Below are 21397 nucleotides of genomic sequence, written 5' to 3'. Positions count from 1 at the left end.
TTCTTTTTATGTTTTCAAATTGGATATGGGATCTACGTGTGAAGTGCGTAATGAGAGATTATTGAGGATAAGTTATATCGACATATTCATACCATTACATGTTATATTATCTTAATTAGCTTCACATTTCTTGCTTGATGGCAAATGCAACATTCCACTATTATGATTAAAAAAAAAAACATTCCACTATTATGAATTTTATTTAATGAATATGATGTAAATGATAAAGTTAATATTGTTAATTTCAATATTTTCTATATAATAATTCAATAATATGGGATAAACGTGCAACGCACATTCCTAAGGACTAGTATTACTAAAAGTGGGAAAAAAAGTTGAAAATTGAAGTACTATTTTACCCCTACACTAGATTAAAATATAATATTTAGTTAATTGTAGAGAAACTACAAGATTTTTCTTGTCGCAACCATGTCCAACAGGCAGTAAACTGTGTTGACACAATATACAAAGCTTGGTATGAAGCTCTTGATTTTTCCCACAAGGGACTTGCAGGTGTTTGCCATCAAATGCACTTCGTCCATCTTAAAGTCAATGTAACTGCACCTAGATTACCAATGTTTTCGTTGGCGAGATCTCTTGACTTGAACATTGAGGACAAGGTTCTTATTGAGGACGGGAGTATTGTTATGAATCAGCCCCAGCCCAATAGGGATACCAACAAGGATATCACACAAATAGATATTGGGCCGAGTAAAAGCAATCGGGCCAGGCCTTCACAAAGGATTGTTTGGGATCCAGGCCCATTTACACTTTGTTAAAAAGGGCAAATGAGTTGGAAAGAAGGGTTATGCAAATTGCTAAAGAAAAGAGTGTTTCCTCTCATCTCCCTTCTTAGTCTAAGCTTCTCATCCCCTTCTATCCATCTATCAATTCCCTAGTTCTTATGTTTAGTGTCTCTACGATTCTGTTTGGGTTTTTGCTGTTTGCGTTGTTGCATTTACTTTGTGGATTTGTAATTGAACTCTAGTCTTGTTAATATAGTTGAGAAGTTTGTTACTAGTACAATTGGATTTGACTTCATTACAGTATTACATGCATATGATATTTATGACTGAAACCTAAATGTAAATGCAATTTCTGGTAATATTGTTATTATATTAATATTATTTATGTGTAACTTTTAAATGTAACTAGGATACAAGAGAACTTATGTTATATTTCTTACCCATATATAAAACAATATACATAATAATCTTTTAAATTGCGCTTATGTGTTATATTTCATAAAGAGTAATAGGACTATATATTGACATTATTCAAATTATATATTTTTTTCCAGATTCAAAGATGGATGAGCTCATATTTTTTTTAGTCAGACAATGCATACATCTACTTAAAACTAATTAACATTTGTATATATATACGTAAATTATATGATATAGTAATAGTATATTAAATCTCTTTCACAAACAAGTACTTTATTTATGCATGTACACAATATAATTAAGTATAATTCACTTGACATATTAAAGAAGAGATATAAATCAATTTAATTTTATAAATTGCTACTTTTATTCAATAATAATTTCTTGACATGTACATAACTTTAAATAGACTAAGGCATTGCTTTCTTAAAGACAAGTCAACTTTGCTACTTTCAATTTATTTATTTTTTTAGCAATTTTTAGTTTCTTTTCTTTTCAAGTTGTAGCATTCTTTCATTTAAATTTTGATAATTAGTATCCAAGTTTGTAGGTGGGTTCTTTCAATTGTGAGAGCAACGAGTAGATAAAAAATAAACGTAATCTAATTACCAATTATCTTTCATTTCACCAATATATTGATATCGGTTGGATAAATAATTGTTGGAGTAATGAGGACAAACTTGATTTCCTAGAGAGGAAACTTTTATATCGTCTCTTTTACTTAGGAAATTAAAGCTATTTTTAAAAATAAATTCGTCAAATTTTGGTCTTTATATCATTTTTTCATTTCAACATTAAAATGACACAATTTATATATGATATTTCATAATATAATTTAACAATAATTTATTTGGTCAAATATATAGATGACAACTAATAATTTTGAATCGGACAAAGGAAATAAAAGGTACAAACAAAATTATGATTTATATAATTGTTGATCGAATTTCTATACAACTTTTACAAAACACTACTCTCATTCGCCAACAACTTTTTAATATATGCACAAATATAAAAAGGTGGAGACTAAATTTCGTAGAAAGAAGATGAAAAACTCAAGACAAGAAATATTTTGAAATCTCACTTGACGTATAAATTACGATTTATGTCATATTAAACAATGGGAACTTTTGTAAAGTTTAATATTTCATATATTATAAGAATTGCATAATTGAAGTTTGTTCTAATATTCCTTTTGAGATTCACTCAACCACAATATTTCAGTATGTGGATGTATCTCGTATTGATAATAATATCGGTTAAATAAACTTATCATTCATCGATTTGAGCTTGTATTTTTATCTTTAATATTTTTGCAACTTATCTCACGCTTATTAAAATATTTTCAAAGTATTTGTATAACTCCACCCAACTTAGTATGGGACACATGTGCAACGCACGTTCCCAGGACTAGTATTATTATAAGTGGGAAAATTTAACTTCAAAGTTGGATTACATTTTACCCCTTCACTAAATTTAAATATTGTTAATAAACTAATTAATAAAGTTTAAATATAAATATATGGTATTGATCCATTATATTTCTAGATAGAATTAATTCACGGAATATTTAATTTGTTTTCATTCTAAAATGGAGTTTGGAAGATGAAGTGTTTCGTAACAACAAAAGGCAATAAATTATATCCTTCAAAATCTGAAATATCCTTTAACATTAAAGAACAAAAATATCCTTTTAATTACCATACATCTTAATATGACACACATATACAAATTTTAGTTAGAAACCTTACATATCCCAACTTGAACCAATCAAATTTTGATAGATGTTACGTATATCATCAATTTTTCTAAATGGGCTTAGAGGTTTTGTCCAAATGATTTTTTTTTTCTAAATGGGGGACACCATTTGTTTATAATAATTAAAAGAGATGATGGATGAGAACACAATCAAATGAGATGCTCAATGGGGTATTTCTTTTCTATTTTATAATTGTGAAACAAGGTGTACCGCACTAAACTTTTGTCATTATCTTTAATTAAACAACTGATGGGTTTGTTGACAAATGATGACACAATGGTTTATTTACACTACTACTATTAATCAGCCTAAGAAGGATTATTCATCTGTTTTGTCTTCTTTGACAACTACAATTAATTAATCGAGATGCATTTAAGCTAATCAAGACACAAGCAGAAATTATCAAGAAACAAAGAGATACCTTTGCAAATGTGAGAGCTTTTAAACTGAGAGAATTGTGTAACTCTCAATTTAAAGCTGTTTTTCAAACTATTATTCAAAACAAACAAAGGCCAACACACTCGTATTCCTTCTTTTATTGGTAAATGTTTTTCAACTTCTTATTTATTGTACTCCCTCACATTCATATTAAGCGAATTGTTCGTCAATTGACAATAAATATGTGTTAATCAATAAATATAATTTTTTAAAATTATAATTTTATTTGGATTAAATATGAGCCCACAGTGGGCAATGCAATATGGGCTAACAATGTCTTTACAGTAGAAGGAAAACAAAGCTGCAATAATATGAACCAATGAGAAAAAGAAATCACGTCAAATGACTTAACTACCCTCAGCAGGCAAGCAGGCATATTGACCTGCTGCTTGCTTGAGCTAAATGCACACATTCAGTCTACAGAGAAAGTCTCTCTCACACACACACACACATTTCGTTTAAATGTTATATGTATATATATATAGTTGACAATCATCTGTGGCTGCATCATTTATATCTTGCACTATTTACGTAGTGGTGCATCTTCCCTGCTTTCCTGCAGTGTTTAGTCAGAGCTTAAGAAGAAGTACCTGCGGAAGAAGAGGGAAAATTATTAATTCTAGAAGTGATTAGAAGCTAAGTTGATTAAAATGAAGTTAGTTGTAACAGAATATTCTGTAAGAGTTAGTTACTAGAACAGAGTTAGTTACAAAACGTGTTGTATAAATAAGCTGTAAATGTATGATGTGTGATATATGAAAACATTCTCTCTTCTTCCTCTTCTGAAAATTCTCTCTGTACTGCTATGAACAAATTCATCAATATGAATTAACATGGTATCAAAGCCCAGATCGTGAGGGTCGATCTGCGTATAAGAAGATAAGAATAGATACTGAGAAGAAGTAGTAAAGAAAACTTCTGAGGAGGCGTCAATGGCGATTGATGAAGCAGCGTCAATGGCAACAAATGAAGTCACATCCCTGAATCACAATCATCCACTATATCTCCAAGCATCAGATGCACCTGGAGTGATCTTAATCCCAATCAAGTTGACAGGACCAGAAAACTATGCCTTGTGGAGTAGATCCATGAAATTGGCCTTAAGAGGAAAAGGAAAACTTGGATTCATTGATGGATCCTGTATGAAGGCAGCTTACAAAGGAGCACTGGAGGAACAATGGGAGAAGTGTAATGCGATCATATTATCGTGGATTGCGAGCACTGTTACTAGCGAATTGCTGTCAGGGATCGTCTATGCTTCAAATGCAAAAAGAGTTTGGGCAGATTTTGAAGAAAGGTTTGATAGATCGGATCTCACTCGAATTTACCATTTGTGGTCTGAAATTGCAGCTCTCAAGCAAGGTACTGATTCTGTAACTTCATACTATTCGAAACTTAGGGATTTATGGGCTGAATTAGAAGTAATGATTCCATCTCCAAGTTGTAGTTGTGATGATTCAGCTGCATATGTAAACCACTTAAGATCACAGAGACTTCTTCAATTTCTAATGGGATTAAATGAGAGTTTTAGCAACATTAGGAGTAATATTTTAGCCAGGAAGCCAATGGTGACTGTGAATGAGGCATATGCAGTAGCAGCACAAGAAGAAAGCCAAAGAACATTAGGAGTTTCAGATAGGAACAGAGATCCTTTAACACTTTTAGCAGGAAGAAATCAATCAAATACTCCAAGGCCAAAGAAGTTTGTGCCTCCTGGAACAGTGTGTGATCACTGTGGCTTCAAAGGTCACTATAAAATTGATTGTTATAGACTGGTTGGTTATCCGCCAGGTTTCCAAAGCAAAAGAAAAGGAGTTGAAGGTTACAAGACTGATTCCAGAGCAGCTGAGGGTTTTAAGCCGGATTTCAAACCAAATGCACATTTAACAAGGAGTGCTGATAATTTCAGTGAAAGAGGAATGCATACTGAAAGCCACATGACACCACCTCAGTATCAGGATTTGGTAAACAAGATGGATAGAGCAGGAACATCAAATTATGCTGCTAATGTGTCAGGTAATACTCCTACTATAGATAATGTTCATGAGTGGATAGTTGATAGTGGGGCTACACATCATATTACACCTAATGAGGATTTGCTAACTGTTGTTAGAAGAATGAAAGGGAATAACACTGATGGATTACAGGTTCCAACAGGTAATAGATGTGATATCAAAGGGGTTGGAACTGCACAGATCTTAGAGGATCATGAACTCAGAAATATCTTACATGTGCCAGACTTCAAATTTAGCTTGTTGTCAGTCTCAAAATTGACCAGGGAACTTTCTTGTTCCATTTCCTTCTTCCCTGATTTTTGTGTCTTTCAGGGACTCTACGATGGCAAGGTGTTGGGGATTGGTAAGGAGAAGGAAGGATTATACATACTAAAGAAACAAATAAAACCATCTATTCAGGCAATGACTACTGCAAATGTTCATGAAGAAGCAAGACTGTGGCATTTGAGGCTGGGGCATGCCTCAACTGGAATCCTTCAACACATTCATTCACTCAAACATCTCTCAGACAAGAGTACACAACATCAGTGTGAGATCTGTCCTCTAGCAAAACAGTGTAGATTGCAATTTCCTGTTAGTAACAGTAAGACTCTTAAAGCATTTGAATTAATCCATGTGGATGTTTGGGGGCCATATAAGAAGCCTACTTTTGATAAGAAACACTATTTTGTTACCATTGTGGATGACTATAGTAGATACACATGGTTATGCCTTATTCATTCTAAAAGTGAGGTCATTGTAGTTCTCAAAGAGTTCATTGCTTTAATACAAAATCAGTTTGCTTTGTCTGTGAAAATCTTAAGATCTGATAATGGCACAGAGTTTTTTAACTCCTCAGTCCATGATTTACTTGCTTCTCAAGGTATTATTCATCAAAGTAGTTGTGCCTACACCCCTCAACAAAATGGTAAAGTAGAAAGAAAACACAGACACATCTTGGAAATGGCCAGAGCCTTGAGGTTTCAAAGCTCTCTTCCTATTCATTTTTGGGGTGAATGTGTTAGGACAGCTGTGTACTTGATTAATAAATTGCCTACTGAGGTGCTTGGGGGAAAATCACCTTATGAGATGTTGTTGCAGAAAGTTCCTCGCCTTGATCATTTAAGAGTATTTGGATGCTTATGTTATGCTGCTCAGTTGCCAAAAGGAGACAAGTTTGCTCCTAGAGCTAGAAAGGCTGTCTTTCTAGGTTATTCTGAAACCAAAAAGGGATATAGATTGTATGATCTGGTTGATAATGTATTTTTCGTAAGCAGAGATGTCACATTTAGGGAATATATTTTTCCTTACCAGGAAAATTCCTCCTCAAATGAACCTGACATGTTTGAGTTAGTCCACTCAGAATTGATATCTCATCCTTTCACTAATGCTGCTGATCATCCTACTGAGTGCAATATTGCTCCTGTTTCTAATCACAGTACTGAGAGTAGTGATGTTTCAATGCCTGACGATCTCACCACAACTGATGAAGTTGAGACTTCCCAGTCTGCAGCAGTGCCCATTCAACTCAATCATCAGTCTAAGTCAAGACCTTCTAGAACTGTTAAGCCTCCTAGTTGGCTTAATGATTACATAACCACTGCTAAACCATCTGCAAGTTGTTCCTATCCTATTTCTGATTGCCTTCAATACTCTCATTTACCGACATCTTATCAGGCCTACTTAGGATCCTTCTCCCCTCAAAATGAACCAAAATCCTTCAAAGAGGCATCTCAAGATGATAAATGGATTGCAGCTATGACTGATGAAATTTGTGCCTTGGAAAGTAACCAGACTTGGGAGGTAGTTGCCTTACCATCAGGTAAACAAGCTATTGGTTCTAAATGGGTATTTAAGATCAAACATAAAGCTGATGGTTCTGTAGACAAGTACAAGGCTAGGTTGGTAGCCAAAGGATACACTCAAAAGGAAGGATTAGACTACCATGAGACCTTCTCACCTGTTGCAAAAATGGTGACCGTACGGACTCTCATTAGCATTGCAGCTTCTAAGGACTGGCCTCTGTTACAAATGGATGTCAATAATGCTTTCCTACAAGGTGATTTACATGAAGAAGTATATATGTCTTTACCTCAGGGTTTTCACAGACAGGGGGAGACTAGAGTATGCAAACTGTTGAAATCTTTATATGGCTTGAAGCAAGCTTCTAGACAGTGGAATATCAAATTGACTACTGTTTTATTGGAAGCAGGGTACACACAGAGCTCACATGATCATTCACTATTCATTAAACAATCTGACAGTGATATTGTTATAGTCCTCGTCTATGTTGATGACTTACTAATCACAGGGAACAGCCAACACCTAATTGATAATACTCAGAAAACTTTGCACAACAAGTTCAAGATTAAAGACTTGGGGCAACTCAAATATTTTTTGGGAATTGAAATATTAAGGTCTGAAAAAGGAGTTCTACTTAATCAAAGGAAGTACGCCTTAGAGTTACTTTCAGCAGTAGGATTAGGAGGAACCAAACCAGCTTCTACTCCCATGGAGATGAATGCAAAGCTGACTACAGTAGAGTATGACTCAGTAGTTGGAAATAATGATGATCCTGAGTTAACTGATATACACAGCTACCAACAGTTAGTGGGGAAACTGATCTATTTGACGATCACCAGACCAGATATATGTTTTGCAGTCCAAGTTCTCAGTCAATTCATGCAACACCCCAAGAGATCACATTGGGATGCTGCACTCAGAGTTCTCAGATATCTCAAAAAGGCACCTGGACAAGGGGTGTTACTAAAGAAGGGGCCAATCACAAGCTTAACAGCATATTGTGATTCAGATTGGGCAGCTTGCCCCAACACTAGGAGGTCTGTGACAGGATATGTGATTCAACTTGGAGACTCTCTGATTTCATAGAAGTCAAAGAAGCAGCATACTATCAGTAGAAGCTCAGCAGAGGCTGAATATAGGAGTATGGCAGGCACAGTAGCAGAAATCATTTGGTTAGTTGGACTGCTTAGAGACTTAAAGATAGACATTATCACTCCAGTTAAGTTGTGTTGTGATAACAAGGCAGCTATGCAGATTGCTTCTAATCCAATCTTCCATGAGAGGACCAAACATATTGAAATTGATTGTCATTTTATAAGAGAAAAGCTCAAGGATGGTCTGATCAAGCCAGAGTATATAGGGACTAAATCTCAGTTAGCAGATTTGCTTACAAAGGGTTTAGGGATTATGCAGCATGAACTTCTTCTTTCCAAGCTAGGAGTCCTTGATATTTTCCATCCTAGCTTGAGGGGGAGTATTAATTCTAGAAGTGATTAGAAGCTAAGTTGATTAAAATGAAGTTAGTTGTAACAGAATATTCTGTAAGAGTTAGTTACTAGAACAGAGTTAGTTACAAAACGTGTGGTATAAATAAGCTGTAAATGTATGATGTGTGATTTATGAAAACATTCTCTCTTCTTCCTCTTCTGAAAATTCTCTCTGTACTGCTATGAACAAATTCATCAATATGAATTAACAAAAATGAATTTAAGTTCAACGTTGGAATATTTAGTTATACATGTATATCTATGTATGCATTTTTATGTTATGATTTTAGTCATTTTAACGACCTTATCTTCTCCTGTTTGATAAGAATTGCATTTGTAAACAATAAAATATTCAAATTGTAGTACGTATAGTTTTGGGGTAAAAGTGTGATTGTGAAGTAAATAAATCAGTGTGAAGTATATATAGAAGGATGTCTTTGTCCGCAATCACCTCATCCTTCCTTCCCATTCTCACGTAGTCTCCTCGATGTCTGAATCTTAGAAAAACAGAACTCATTAGAAGGAAAGAGAGATGGCTACTAATTAATATTTGATATCCAAAATTGAAACAAAGCCTCCCAAACACCAATTCAGAACTCACTACTGCAGAATTACCTCACAACTCAAGGAAAAAACTATATAAAATTTAAAAGCATCATTACTCGATGCCAGAGACAATACCAAAGTACAAAGTATGGCAACTGCAGAATAGGAACCTCCCAAAACTATAGTTATAGAGCGCAATTATCAAAACTATAGTTATAGAGCCTTATTATGTCTATTATCTTTGCTATTTCTGAAATTTTCTCGAAATAAATATCCCTTTGAGTTGGGGTTGCTCACTATCACTTAATAAAATGTTTCTTTGAGATGAATTATAAGTCCAAGTTTACAAGCCTTTTTAGCAAGTGAAATAAAAAATGAAAGGAAATAGGAAGAGCCCATGAACATATTAATTAAGAACTGACTAATAATGAAAGATAGAATTTGAACATACCATAGGAGTAATTTGAAGTTGAAGTTCATAATTTCCCAAGCTTTGTTGCTCTTGTTGAGTTTTCTTTGCACTATTCTCTACAGCAGAGCTGCAATATTCTATTTGGATCAATTTTAATGTCATTATTTCTCCAATACTCTCCGGAATCTCCTCCAGTTCAAACAACTCATTTAGTGATAGCTGCTCAAGACTGAGAGAATCAATATTAAGCGTTTCTATGTGTAGTGTCTCCAGATCCTGTACAAGACTGAGAGAATCAATAATTGCAGGACAATCAGGATGCCCAGATTTATCTAAAATCTTTAGCTTTTTTAGATTGGGAGTTCTTCTTATGATTTCCACAACAAAAGGAGAGTTATAGAGATAAAGTGTTTGCAAGTTATTCAGAAGGCACAAAGCTTGTTCTGCTTCAACAGGATTTGACATACTCCAGATATCCACATGTCTTGTCTCTGACATACTCCAGATTTCTACTGGATGCTCCAACGTTGTTGGTCTGACAGAGAAGTATCTTCGAAGAATTATGGTCTGTAGATTTCTCAATTTGTCTAGTGAAAGAGCTTTCTCAATATTTGGAGCAACATATCTCAATTGTACAAGCTCAGGTATTACACTAGAGAAATCGTATTCAATTGATAATACGTCCAATACCTTAAGCAACTTGAACTGTGAAACAATGGAACACATCCGTGTTGGAAAATCTACTTGCATTGAAATAAAGGTGCAGATTATACCACTGCTATGTTGCATACTATAATCATGCTTCTCTTCAACTTCAGACAGAAGGATCATTCGACGTTGATTATCTATGGCTTCAAGAACATTCCCATTCATGACATGCACAACATTTTCAGTATGAGCTTCACTTAGGCATAGTTGGCGAAGAAGATCATGAATTTTGCAAGTTCTCATCCTTCCATTAACCATTCTTTTTGTTTTTTAAAAAGTTATTGCATTCGACTGAATTCTAACTCGTATCACTTGATTTTACAGGTACGTTGGTGATAACACGAGTGTATGCAGATGATACATGTAACGAACGCTATGATGATAATTTTATTCTTTGTCCTCAATAAGACATTAAATGTGTATACGATGGAAAAAGAATGATATTTTTCTATACAAACTTAACATGTCATGTTAAATACTTGAACTATAAGAAAAAAATTAAAGAAAGCACAGCATTTGACTGTTCTCATATCCTATATACTTTTGTCACTTTTTATTTCCTCAAACTTTTGTTGCAACCTGCAGATCCTACACATGATAAACCTTAACAAAGCAAAGTGTGGAATGCAGCTAGCTTTTTTAGTCAGAGGTTCATCGTTTTGGCTCATTCAACGTCTTACCCTCAAAAAATTCACCAAGCATACGTTCAAGATCTTCAGCCGAGTAGTACCTGATATACTTTGGGGGTTCTTACCGCTCTCAACCATGGGCCTACTCCAGAAAATACATTGAATTATCAGAATAAGATTAGAAGTAATCATACAAGAAAAACTGACTTACTATGAAGTTTGAAGCAATGTTATATTGGCATAATACATAAACAAACATTAAACTTGATCTCAGATGGCAAGTAAACACTTCGATCAACTTTGAAAGTGCACATCTAGACACCTCAACTTTCATTTGATATGTCATGGGCGTTGGAAAGAGGATTCAATTATCTTTCATTTGATAGGTCATGGCCATGGGCCACCCAATTCCTTTTGTGCTAAGAGTTATGACCGTTTGAAGTTAAACTACAACCTGTATAGAAATCAGCCCAATCGAACACTCACAGACCAATAGTCACAGTTCAGCAACCAATAAGCTTCAAGTATATCTAGAGACGGATCTAGGATTTGGAGGTCGTGGGTGCCATATCATTCGAGTAAGATAAAAGGATCGGTTGCTTTAATTTTGGGTTACAATTCGGGTTATTAATCTTTTTTATTTTTATAAACAAATCAATCAAATATGCATGTTAGTAATATTCTTTTTTTTAGATATTCCGAGATTAGAGATAATTAAACAATTCAATTTTAATTTACTTTTTGGAATTAGATGTCTTATTCGTTGAAATTTTGTGAAAAAAAAAAATTTCACATTAAAATTTGAGCTTGTATAAACTATTTAACAGTATGAACTTAATATATTCATATTCCATTGACTTTATGTGTTGTTGGAGATATATAGTAGGGAAAAAATAAAAATTATAGTTTCAGCATAGTCATCTTACTTAGCAAGAACATCAGTGAAGATCGAAAGAACATTTAAATTAAAAAAAATTATCCTAATAATATTCATCATTTTTAAAACTTATATTTTTTAAAAACTACTATTTAAATATATTCTTAATAATATTTATTTGACGTTCATAATTCAGCAATCATTAATTGATAAAGAATAAACATGTAACACTCATATCAATAGATTAATAGTTAGTGAAAGAGAAAGTAAAAAAAAAGAAATTAATTGTGAAAAAGAGTCAATTTGAATTAATAAAGAATAGTAAATAAATAAGAATGAATGGAGAAAAAAATGAAAGCCCTTTACAAATTAATTAAAAAGACAAAAAAAAATGAAAAAAGGAGCAAAAAAGACAAAAAAAAAGAAAAGAAATGAAAAAAGGAGCAAACAAAAAAAACAGGTGCTTGCAGCAAGGTTCGAACCCGCATTGGCTGTGTGGCAAGTGGCCTCCTTAACCAATTGAACTGTTCAGCATTTCAGTTATTGGGTGGCAAAGTTAATATATATTTAAGTTTTAGATATATATATGTACATATATATACAACGTTTTTTCCGAAATCACTGGGTGCCGTGGCACCGCCACCTAACCACGTAGATCCACCCCTGAGTATATCAATCACACATATCAAGTAGGTCATTCACACGTATCAAGTAGATTAATCACAAGTGTCCAGTAGATCAATCACAAGTATCAAAATGCATCAAATTACAATAATCAAACTCTTGTCGGAACCATTTTCCTTCGACACAATATCACTACCCAGAACCATTTCCCTTCGACTTTATATCATAACATTGTAAAAATGGTACTCCATAAATTTCAATAGTTAAAAAGGGTGGCATGTAAATCAAAATAAGTGAAGCCCACAGTGGGCAATGAAATTTATTTTGAAGGGCTAAAAACGTCTTTACAGTAGAGAAGGAAAACAAAGCTGCAACCAATGAAAAAAAAGAAAAGAAATTAGCTCAAAAGACTCAACTACCTTCAGCAGGCATTGACCTATGGTTTGCTTGAGATGGTGAAGCTCCCTTTTATAATAAAGTATAATATAATATAAAATATAATATAATAATAATAATAATAGATTTCAAAGCTACAAAAGAAAAAAAAAATGTATACTCCCTTTGTCCCATTATATAGGGAAAATGCATAGTACCCCCAACCTATTCCCGAAATCTCAGAGACACACTTATGCATTTTCCCCATTATATATGAGTAAGTTTGATTTAACACAAAATTTAAGGAAATTTTTTTTTTTAAAATTTATGGTCTAACATAAGTGATACTCTTTGTTCCTATTTATATGTCGTCTTTACTAAAAATAGATGGTCTTTAATATTTGTCATTTTACAAAATCAATGCATAAATAATATTATTCTTTCTATTTTACCCTTTGCTATTAACCTTGAAAGTATACATTTATCCAACATAAAAAAACTAAGTGATTAATTTATTTTTATTGGTCAAATTAGTTAATCAAAGTAAATTAATTTATGTTCATTTTTTGAAACCTTAACTTCAAGAGAACACAAAATAAGGGTACAATGACAAACTTACTTGGTTACTTAAGGGGTGTGAAACCTAAAACGGTGACAACTAAATAGAAATGGAGGGAGTAGATGTTTATGTGACTAAATCATTTCATTAAGGATAAAATGAACATTTTAAAGTTAAATTATCGCTAAATATAGAAATATGTTATATTTTTAGACCGACTAAAAAAGTAAATGAATCATATAAATTAGGGCAGAGGGAGCAAGGGCGGACCTAGGTGGAGCCTAGCTGAACCCCCTCGTCAAAAAATAACACTATGTACATAACGTCAAATTTGACTTTATGTGTATATATATTAAAATGAACCCCTTGAGAACAAAGGACAAACTTGGCCCAATGGATAAGTGGGTCATGTAATGCCCCTATGTCACGGGTTCAAGTCCCATTGGCAACATTTTTTCCCTTTTTTAATATTAGCTTTGGTAAATGGAACTTTTGGGCTTAGACCATCTCCAATCCACCTCTATTTTACTCTCCATTCTCTATATTTGGAGAGTAAAATAGAGAATGGACACTCCAACCAACCTCCAAATCACCCTCTATTCTTCAAATTTAGAGAGTTGAATAGTAGTTCTCCAAATTTGAAGAACTACTATTCACACTTTCTATTTCACTTTTTCATTAGTTTATTATTATTTCTATTACTTTATAATTAACATATTATTTTACATATAATTTCATTAATTAAATATCTAATATTCATAATTCTTTTTAAATGTAATATAATATTTTTAAAAAATTATTTAATATATACTACTTTAATTTCAAATTAATAGTATTTTTTAAAAAATTCTAATTTTCGTCATTAATTTTCATTATAAAGAATACACAAAATTAAAATGGCAAGATGAAAAATTTAATTTAAAAATGCAATACATAATATGATAATTTAAATACAAGATAACAATACAATATATAACATAATAATTTAAATACAAGATAACAATACAATACATAACATAATAATTTAAATACAAGATAAAATACAACACATAACATAATAATTAATTTATTACAACAATAATTTAGTAATCCGGTAGGTCGTTTCCAGATTTAGCAATATTCAGAAAAAAATTAGGATATGATTCTGAGAATTGTTGCGATTATGGTTGTGATTGTCGATTTCTTTTTTCAAGTATTCGTTGTTGTTCTCGTTGCAGGTAATCACGAACATTTAGATCACTAATAGTTTCTAAATTTTTCATTAAAATTTTATTTTCGTCTCTAAATTCCTTGGCTTTGATATATCTACATTTATTTTCCAATCTTGTTAGCGGTATTGCGCCTCCAGCCCATTATGTTATTCAAGGAAAAGAATATGTTATGGGTTATTACTTAGCTGACGGTATATATCCTAAATGGTCTACAATTGTTCAAACTATTCGTGATCCTTATTCCTAAAAGAAGAAATATTTCGCGATGAAACAAGAATCGTGCAGAAAAGATGTTGAACGTGCATTTGAAGTTTTGCAATCACGTTTTGCAATTATTGCAGGACCGTCACGTTTTTGGAGAAAGGAAGTGCTACATGATATAATTACTACATGTATTATACTGCACAACATGATAATTGAGGATGAACGTGATCTCAATGCACCAATTCAAGATGTCGTAGAGGCTCCAACTCCAACTATAGAAATGGTGGTAGATGAAAATCTCTGGTTTGAACAATTTTTAGCTAGACATAAAAAAATTAAGGACAAAAATGCTCATTTTGAACTTCGTAATGCATTAATAGAACATTGATGGGAGCAACGTAATAATTTTGAAAATTGAGTGTTTATGTAATTGTATGTCACTTTTATTTGAATTTGTCCATTAATTTATGTATTATATTATATTTTCTTGCAATTTAAGTTATTTAAAAATTTAGAATAAAATATAATTTTATATCACATTAAAAATTATATAAAGTAATTATTTGGGAAAAAAAAATAAAGGATTTATATTATGAAATAAGAAAATAAGAATGAAATGGAAATAATAATATAATATTGAGGAGAGAGAAAAAAATTCCTTTTTAGAGAGTAAAATAGAGAATTGGGTTGGAGTTGGTTGTCTGAAAAAATAGAGAACTCTATATTTGGAGAGTAAAATAGAGGATAGGGTTGGAGATGCCCTTAGACCTTCTTCTTCATTTTCATTATTTTTTCCTTTTATTCCATTTCTTCTTTTTAATTTATTTTTGTTTAAATTTATTATACACATTCTTTTTATTTTTATATTTTATTCCTTTTATATCTATTATTCATTTTGTTACAATATAACTCTTTTTTCATATACGTTTGAATAACTTTTTTTTAAAAATGATGAATTATATTTAACTTGAAATTGAGATAGAAATATAGTTTGTTTTTTTTTTAAATGTAAATTAGATGTAATTGAATGAAGAAACTTAAATATCGTCAACGTCCTTCTAAAAATATTAATTTAATAGAATTCTTGAAATTTCTTTTATATTTTTAATTCTATTTTAGTGAGATGAAAACTAAACTTATTTGATTTATTCGTTATTTAATTTTAAGAATGCTCGATGGAGCATGATAAAAGTAAAAAGAAATGTTTAATACGGTATGATAAAGTGAGTTCAATTTAGCATGACAAGGTAAATATCTTTCTTCCCCGTCTCGCTCCCCTTTTCATCATTTAATTTTCATGTGTTTTAGGAATTAACTTATGTAATACAGTCTATCCACTAAAATTCTTATCAATGCATCTTTGTCCTCGATATCTTTGATTAGCTTAGTCTTTACTTTTATGAACCAATGAAATATCTATGGTTCTTGTACAAAGAGCATGCCGAGGGGCTACTACGCTCACCGCACACTTGCATTACCACCTGAACTTCTTCTTTATACTTCGAACCCCCTGAGCAAAAATCCTGGGTCCGCCACTGAGAGGGAGTACTACATTTCAAATTGAAAATATGGCAATCATGATTAATTTGATAGGATATTTAATTTAGCTACTTTATTAAATAATTTACAAATTCTATTTGGAACTATATGAAATAGTGCACATATACCCTTGAGTCGTTTTTTACATTAAAAAATATCCCTTTGAGTTGGGGTTGCTCGCTATCACTTAATAAAATGTTTCTTTGATACTCCATATGTCCCTAATTACTTGTTTATTTTTTAAATGACACATCTATTAAGAAAACAATGAATGACATAGTGAGTTTACCATTTTACTCCTATTAATTATGAAGTGGGTGAATTAAAAACTTGAGATTTTTAAGAAGTTCTACCTTTTTTCATAGTAATTAATTGAGGATATAATAGGTAAAAATAATTTGTCCTTTCTTGATTTGTCAAAATAGACAAATAATTAGGGATAACTAAAAAAGGAAAAGTGGGCAGGTAATTAGGGACAGAGGGAGTATGTATTATAAGGAAATAGGAAGAGCACATGAACATATTAATTAAGAATTGACTAATAATAGAAGATGGAATTTCAACATACCTTTTGAGTAATTTGAAGTTGTAGCTCATAATTTCCCAAGCTTTCTTGCTCTTGTTGAATTTTCTTTGCACTATTTACTACACCAGAACTGCAATCAACTATTTGGATTAACTTTAGTGTCATTGTATCTCCAATACTCTCCGGAATCTCCTCCAGTTGAATAAACCAATGCAGTATTAGTTGCTCAAGCATCGGAAAATTATCACTACCATCTGCTTCCCACCTTTGAAAATCATAGGGCCCATACAGTTGTAGATATTTTAATTTATGAAACACAACATCTTCATCTACTTTCCAATCTGTTCCAGAAAATGCACGATACCCTTTGAGCACCTCAAGATTCGGTAAATTAGCCAGCAAATTCACAACTTCCCATGGTATACGAGTACGTGTTAATGTCAACTTCTTGAGATTAGGAAGAAAAATATCTCCTGGGATAATCACCGGGTCAATGTTGTTTCGTGTTTCTATGTGTAGTGTCTCCATATCCTGTAAAAGACTGAGAGAATCAAGAAAATCAGGAAGCTTGGATCTATCTAAAATCTTTAGCTTTTTTAGATTGGGAGTTCTTCTTATGATTTCCGCAACAAAAGGAGAATAATGAAGATAAAGCGTTTGCAAGTTATTCAGAAGGCACAAAGGTTGTTCTGCTTCAAGGGGATTTGATATATAATTTGGCCATCTAATATCCAAATGTCTTATCTCTGACATTCTCCAGATATCTAGTGACTGCTTCAACGTTGTTGGTATGAAAGAGATATATCTTCGAAGAACTATGGTCTGTAGATTTCTCAATTTGTCTAGTGAACTAGCTTCCTTAATTCTTACAGCAACATATCTCAAATGTACAAGCTCAGGTATTACCCAAGAGAAATCGTATTCAATTGATAATACATCCAATACCTTAAGCAACTTCAACTGTGAACACATCCATTTTGGAAAAGCTACATCCACTGAAATAAAGGTACGTATTATACCACTGCTATGTCGCAGACGATAATCATGCTTCTCTTCATCATTAGACACAAGGATCACTCGACGTTGATCATCTATGGCTTTGAGAGCATCCCCATTCATGACATGCAAAACATTTTCAGTATGAGCTTCACTTAGGCACAATTGGCGAAGAAGATCGTGAATTTTGCAACTTCTCATCCTTCCATTAGCCCTTTGTTGACCAATCAAAATTAGACTTCTATCAATTAACTCTTTTACATACTCCTCTGCTACCACTTCTAATCTTTTATTCTTTCTTGCCTTTACGAATTGCTCAGAAATCCATAGCCTAATCAACTTGGAAACGTTAATCTCTCTGTCTTCTGGAAAACCTCCAATATAGAGAAAACAAGCCTTCAAATATTGGGGCAAGTAATTGTAGCTCAGAGAAAGAATTGATTGGCACCGTTCGGACACCGTACCAAAGAATGAGTTCAGATTTTCCTCAACCTCCTTCCAATTATCATGTGTAGGGTCCATTTTTCAAAGAAGTCCAGCAACGACAATAATCGAGAGAGGTAATCCTTGACATTGTTCTACAATATGCTTCCCCATTTCTACAAGTAAAGGAGGACACGGATCTTTTTTGAATAATTTTTCGGTGAATAGATTCCAACTATCATCTTGACTTAGAAAAGACATACTATGAGGAGGAAAATCAGGGCAGTTTACATAATCAGCAACATACTTGAGCCGAGTAGTTAATAGAATTCGGCTTTTATTGTCATCATTTGGAAATATTCTTTGCATTTGGTCCCATGCCTCAGTACTCCAAATATCATCTATGACAAATAGGAATCTCCTACCCTTCAAACCTCTATACACAATCTCCATTAGTTCATCATCGCTCACTTCTTGATTGCTTCCCGTAATTGAAGAGACAACTTCAAGAAGCATTTGTCTCTTATTGTATTCTTGGGAGATAGTGACCCATGCATGTTTATCAAATCGAGAACGAATAGATGAATCATCATAAACTTTTCTTGCAAGAGTTGTCTTACCGATACCGCCCATACCAAAAATTGGTATGACAGTCAACTCGCCTATTTGGGAAGTGACGCGATCAAGTATGGTGTTGAGGTCATCCTGCATCCCAACAATAGTATTTTCCTCAATTTTACTTCTTTCTGGTGAGGAAGAAGTTGTTGCTAATTCTGCAGATTTGCTTCCATGCATACTAAACTCAATCAGCATCACTTGTTTTTTGAGAATATACACTTGTTCATCCACTTTCAACAATTCTTCATAAAAGGATGTACAAGCCTTTTGCCGCTTGTCCTCACGATCTGCTAGAATGATGTTTCTTAGACTTGAATCAACTCTATCTTCTGCTTTGTGTACTACATTTCTGATCCTCTTTTCTACCACCTTGAAATTGAAACTCGATAAATTAATTATTATTTTAAAAAATGTAATTACCCTTTTTTTAATGATGGGTTAATTGGTAATTTTAACCCTAATAATAATAATAATGAGAATTAAAAAGGTGTAGGCCAATCCTAATCTCTTGGTCTTTGTTGCTGCAGCAGAAGGTCATAGACAGAATTAACTGAATTTCTGTACCAATGACTGAAAGTAATGTTTTGGCAATTAGGACAATTAGCATGCTACGGATTTGGAGTTAGTTACTGAATTAGCTATTCATATCACCGCTACCATAAATTAGTTGCTGCCAAAAAAAATTCAGATTTCATCCAAAGTATTAATTAATAGATTGACCATCATTTAGGGACTGAAGTGTATAATTATTGGATAGATGATTCATTAGTTAAATTTAGACAGCTTGACTGGAATATTTTACCTTTAATTCATGGCTTGAAGTGTAAGATATTAAGGTTTAGCCCTAAGCTTAAAGTTTGGGATATTTAGACTTGACCTGACTAGCATTATTGATATCGTTAATCACTATTTTGCATAGATTGAGGCAAGTGGGGGCTGTTTTGGTTGGTGTTCTACACCCAACAGGTGGTGTTAGCGGGTGTCAGTCACGTCTAGGGGGTATTTTGAGATGTGACAAAAAATATATAAGATCAGTAAGATTTAGATAACTATACTAGTGAATTACATACCTTAAGAGTTTCAATATCCTTTGTAGTATCGTCAAGGAAATCTTGCAGAGCAGAAAGATTTTGATGGAGAGATTCGACATGTTGTTGTGTAGAACTTCGACAAACGAAAGATTGGTTAGGTTTGAAGAGTTGTTCCAATGTATACATGAGTGAAGAAAGAGCAGCATAAGCCATTTCTCTTAACAAAAGAATTATTGCAGTTTGCTGGAATAAAGATAGAGGCTTACAAGTTTAATGTCTCTGCTTTGTTATTATTAGGCTAAGAGGTTTTGTCCAAATGATTTACATTTTTTATTTCTACCTTTTTCTAAATGGGGGACAAAGACTTAGGATGCTCACCCTTTATAATTTATTTTCTAATTGGTAGGTCAACGCAATCAAATTGATTAAAGTCGTAATATATAAATGTGTGATTTAACTTGACCTCATTTCATATTTATGATCTCATTTCTAAATGCAATCGTTCATTTTCTATAACTTGTAGATTATTGATTTGGTTATAAAATTGCGATTCACATTTTTATCGTCAAACACAACTCCAATTTCTTAAATTCAAATAAAATTTAAAAATAATTAAAATAAATTAGGGCCTTAAATATAGAAAATTTGGGCATGATTAATTATTTTTCCTGTTATTTTGTTGTTATTGATGAATATTATATTACACTAGGTAATTTGTCCGCGCTTCGCGTGGTCATAAATAATAATTGCACTGAACTTGCAAATAATCCATTACTAATATCCATATATTAAAAATAATAGGAAAAATAGGTTCTTAAAAAAATATTAGCAATATTCCAACATGAATTTGATTATTTGTCATTATCACATAACTCAAGAACCTCTAATGAATGAATTATTGAGGAAATAATAAATTATTGGTTCTTTAATCAACATTAAAAGGAAAATAAAGAAGAAAATAAGAATATATATACAAAGACATTTCGTAAGAAAAAGAACACATTTAAGTTGAATAGATTATACAATTGTAATATATGTCTCAGGGGAAAATTCAAAAATTTGTTAACAGATTCAAAATAGAAATTACTCTTGAACATGAAAGCAATTATAACTTTTGAACTTGCATAATGAATTTCTTCAATGGATAAGTGAGAAACTTCATATCTATGTAAAAGTAGATAATATGTAAGCCTATATATAGTACTTTTAAGTTATAGAATTTTATATAGAACTAGTAAAATTACCCGTGCTTCGCGCGAAAATTTATTATTACGAAATTTATAAAATAATACTTAAAACATATCAGTCATTAGAACTAAAACACTATATTATCTTACATACAAGATTACGTAGTAATAAACATTAATAATGTAAAGGACAATGAAAAATATTACATCTTATCATTTATCCTCAATAACATAAGCATAAAGTAATTATTGTAAAAATACATACCAAGATCTGTATATGGAGGG

The 21397-nt window shown here is 32.4% G+C and overlaps 2 protein-coding genes across 2 annotated transcripts; both read right to left on the bottom strand.

The window, feature by feature from the left end:
* Positions 1-16890: 16890 nt before the first annotated feature.
* Positions 16891-18375, bottom strand: LOC107058623 (putative late blight resistance protein homolog R1B-16). The gene has a single exon (XM_015304542.1). The coding sequence runs from the start codon at positions 18373-18375 to the stop codon at positions 16891-16893; it is 1485 nt and encodes a 494-aa protein (XP_015160028.1).
* Positions 18376-18378: 3 nt separating this feature from the next.
* Positions 18379-20138, bottom strand: LOC107058622 (disease resistance protein RPP13-like). The gene is made up of 2 exons (XM_015304541.1): positions 19965-20138; positions 18379-19263 (listed from the first exon to the last, which is right to left on the bottom strand). The coding sequence occupies exons 1-2, from the start codon at positions 20136-20138 to the stop codon at positions 18379-18381; spliced, it is 1059 nt and encodes a 352-aa protein (XP_015160027.1).
* Between the last annotated feature and the right edge of the window lie 1259 nt (positions 20139-21397).

The sequence above is a fragment of the Solanum tuberosum genome, unplaced genomic scaffold (genome assembly GCF_000226075.1).
Source record: "Solanum tuberosum cultivar DM 1-3 516 R44 unplaced genomic scaffold, SolTub_3.0 scf00549, whole genome shotgun sequence".
In the NCBI taxonomy this organism is placed as follows: domain Eukaryota; kingdom Viridiplantae; phylum Streptophyta; class Magnoliopsida; order Solanales; family Solanaceae; genus Solanum; species Solanum tuberosum.
Note: the sequence above shows the minus strand (reverse complement) of the source record. Positions and strands in the feature narration are given on the sequence as shown.

What these genes read in the sequence shown, in the direction of transcription:
- LOC107058623 (XM_015304542.1), bottom strand. Translation starts at nt 18,375, where the DNA reads ATGGACCCTACACATGATAATTGGAAGGAGGTTGAGGAAAATCTGAAC.
- LOC107058622 (XM_015304541.1), bottom strand. Translation starts at nt 20,138, where the DNA reads ATGGCTTATGCTGCTCTTTCTTCACTCATGTATACATTGGAACAACTC. An exon ending in AGGATATTGAAACTCTTAAG is followed by an intron (nt 19,264 to 19,964) that starts GTATGTAATTCA and finishes TTCAATTTCAAG; the next exon opens with GTGGTAGAAAAGAGGATCAG.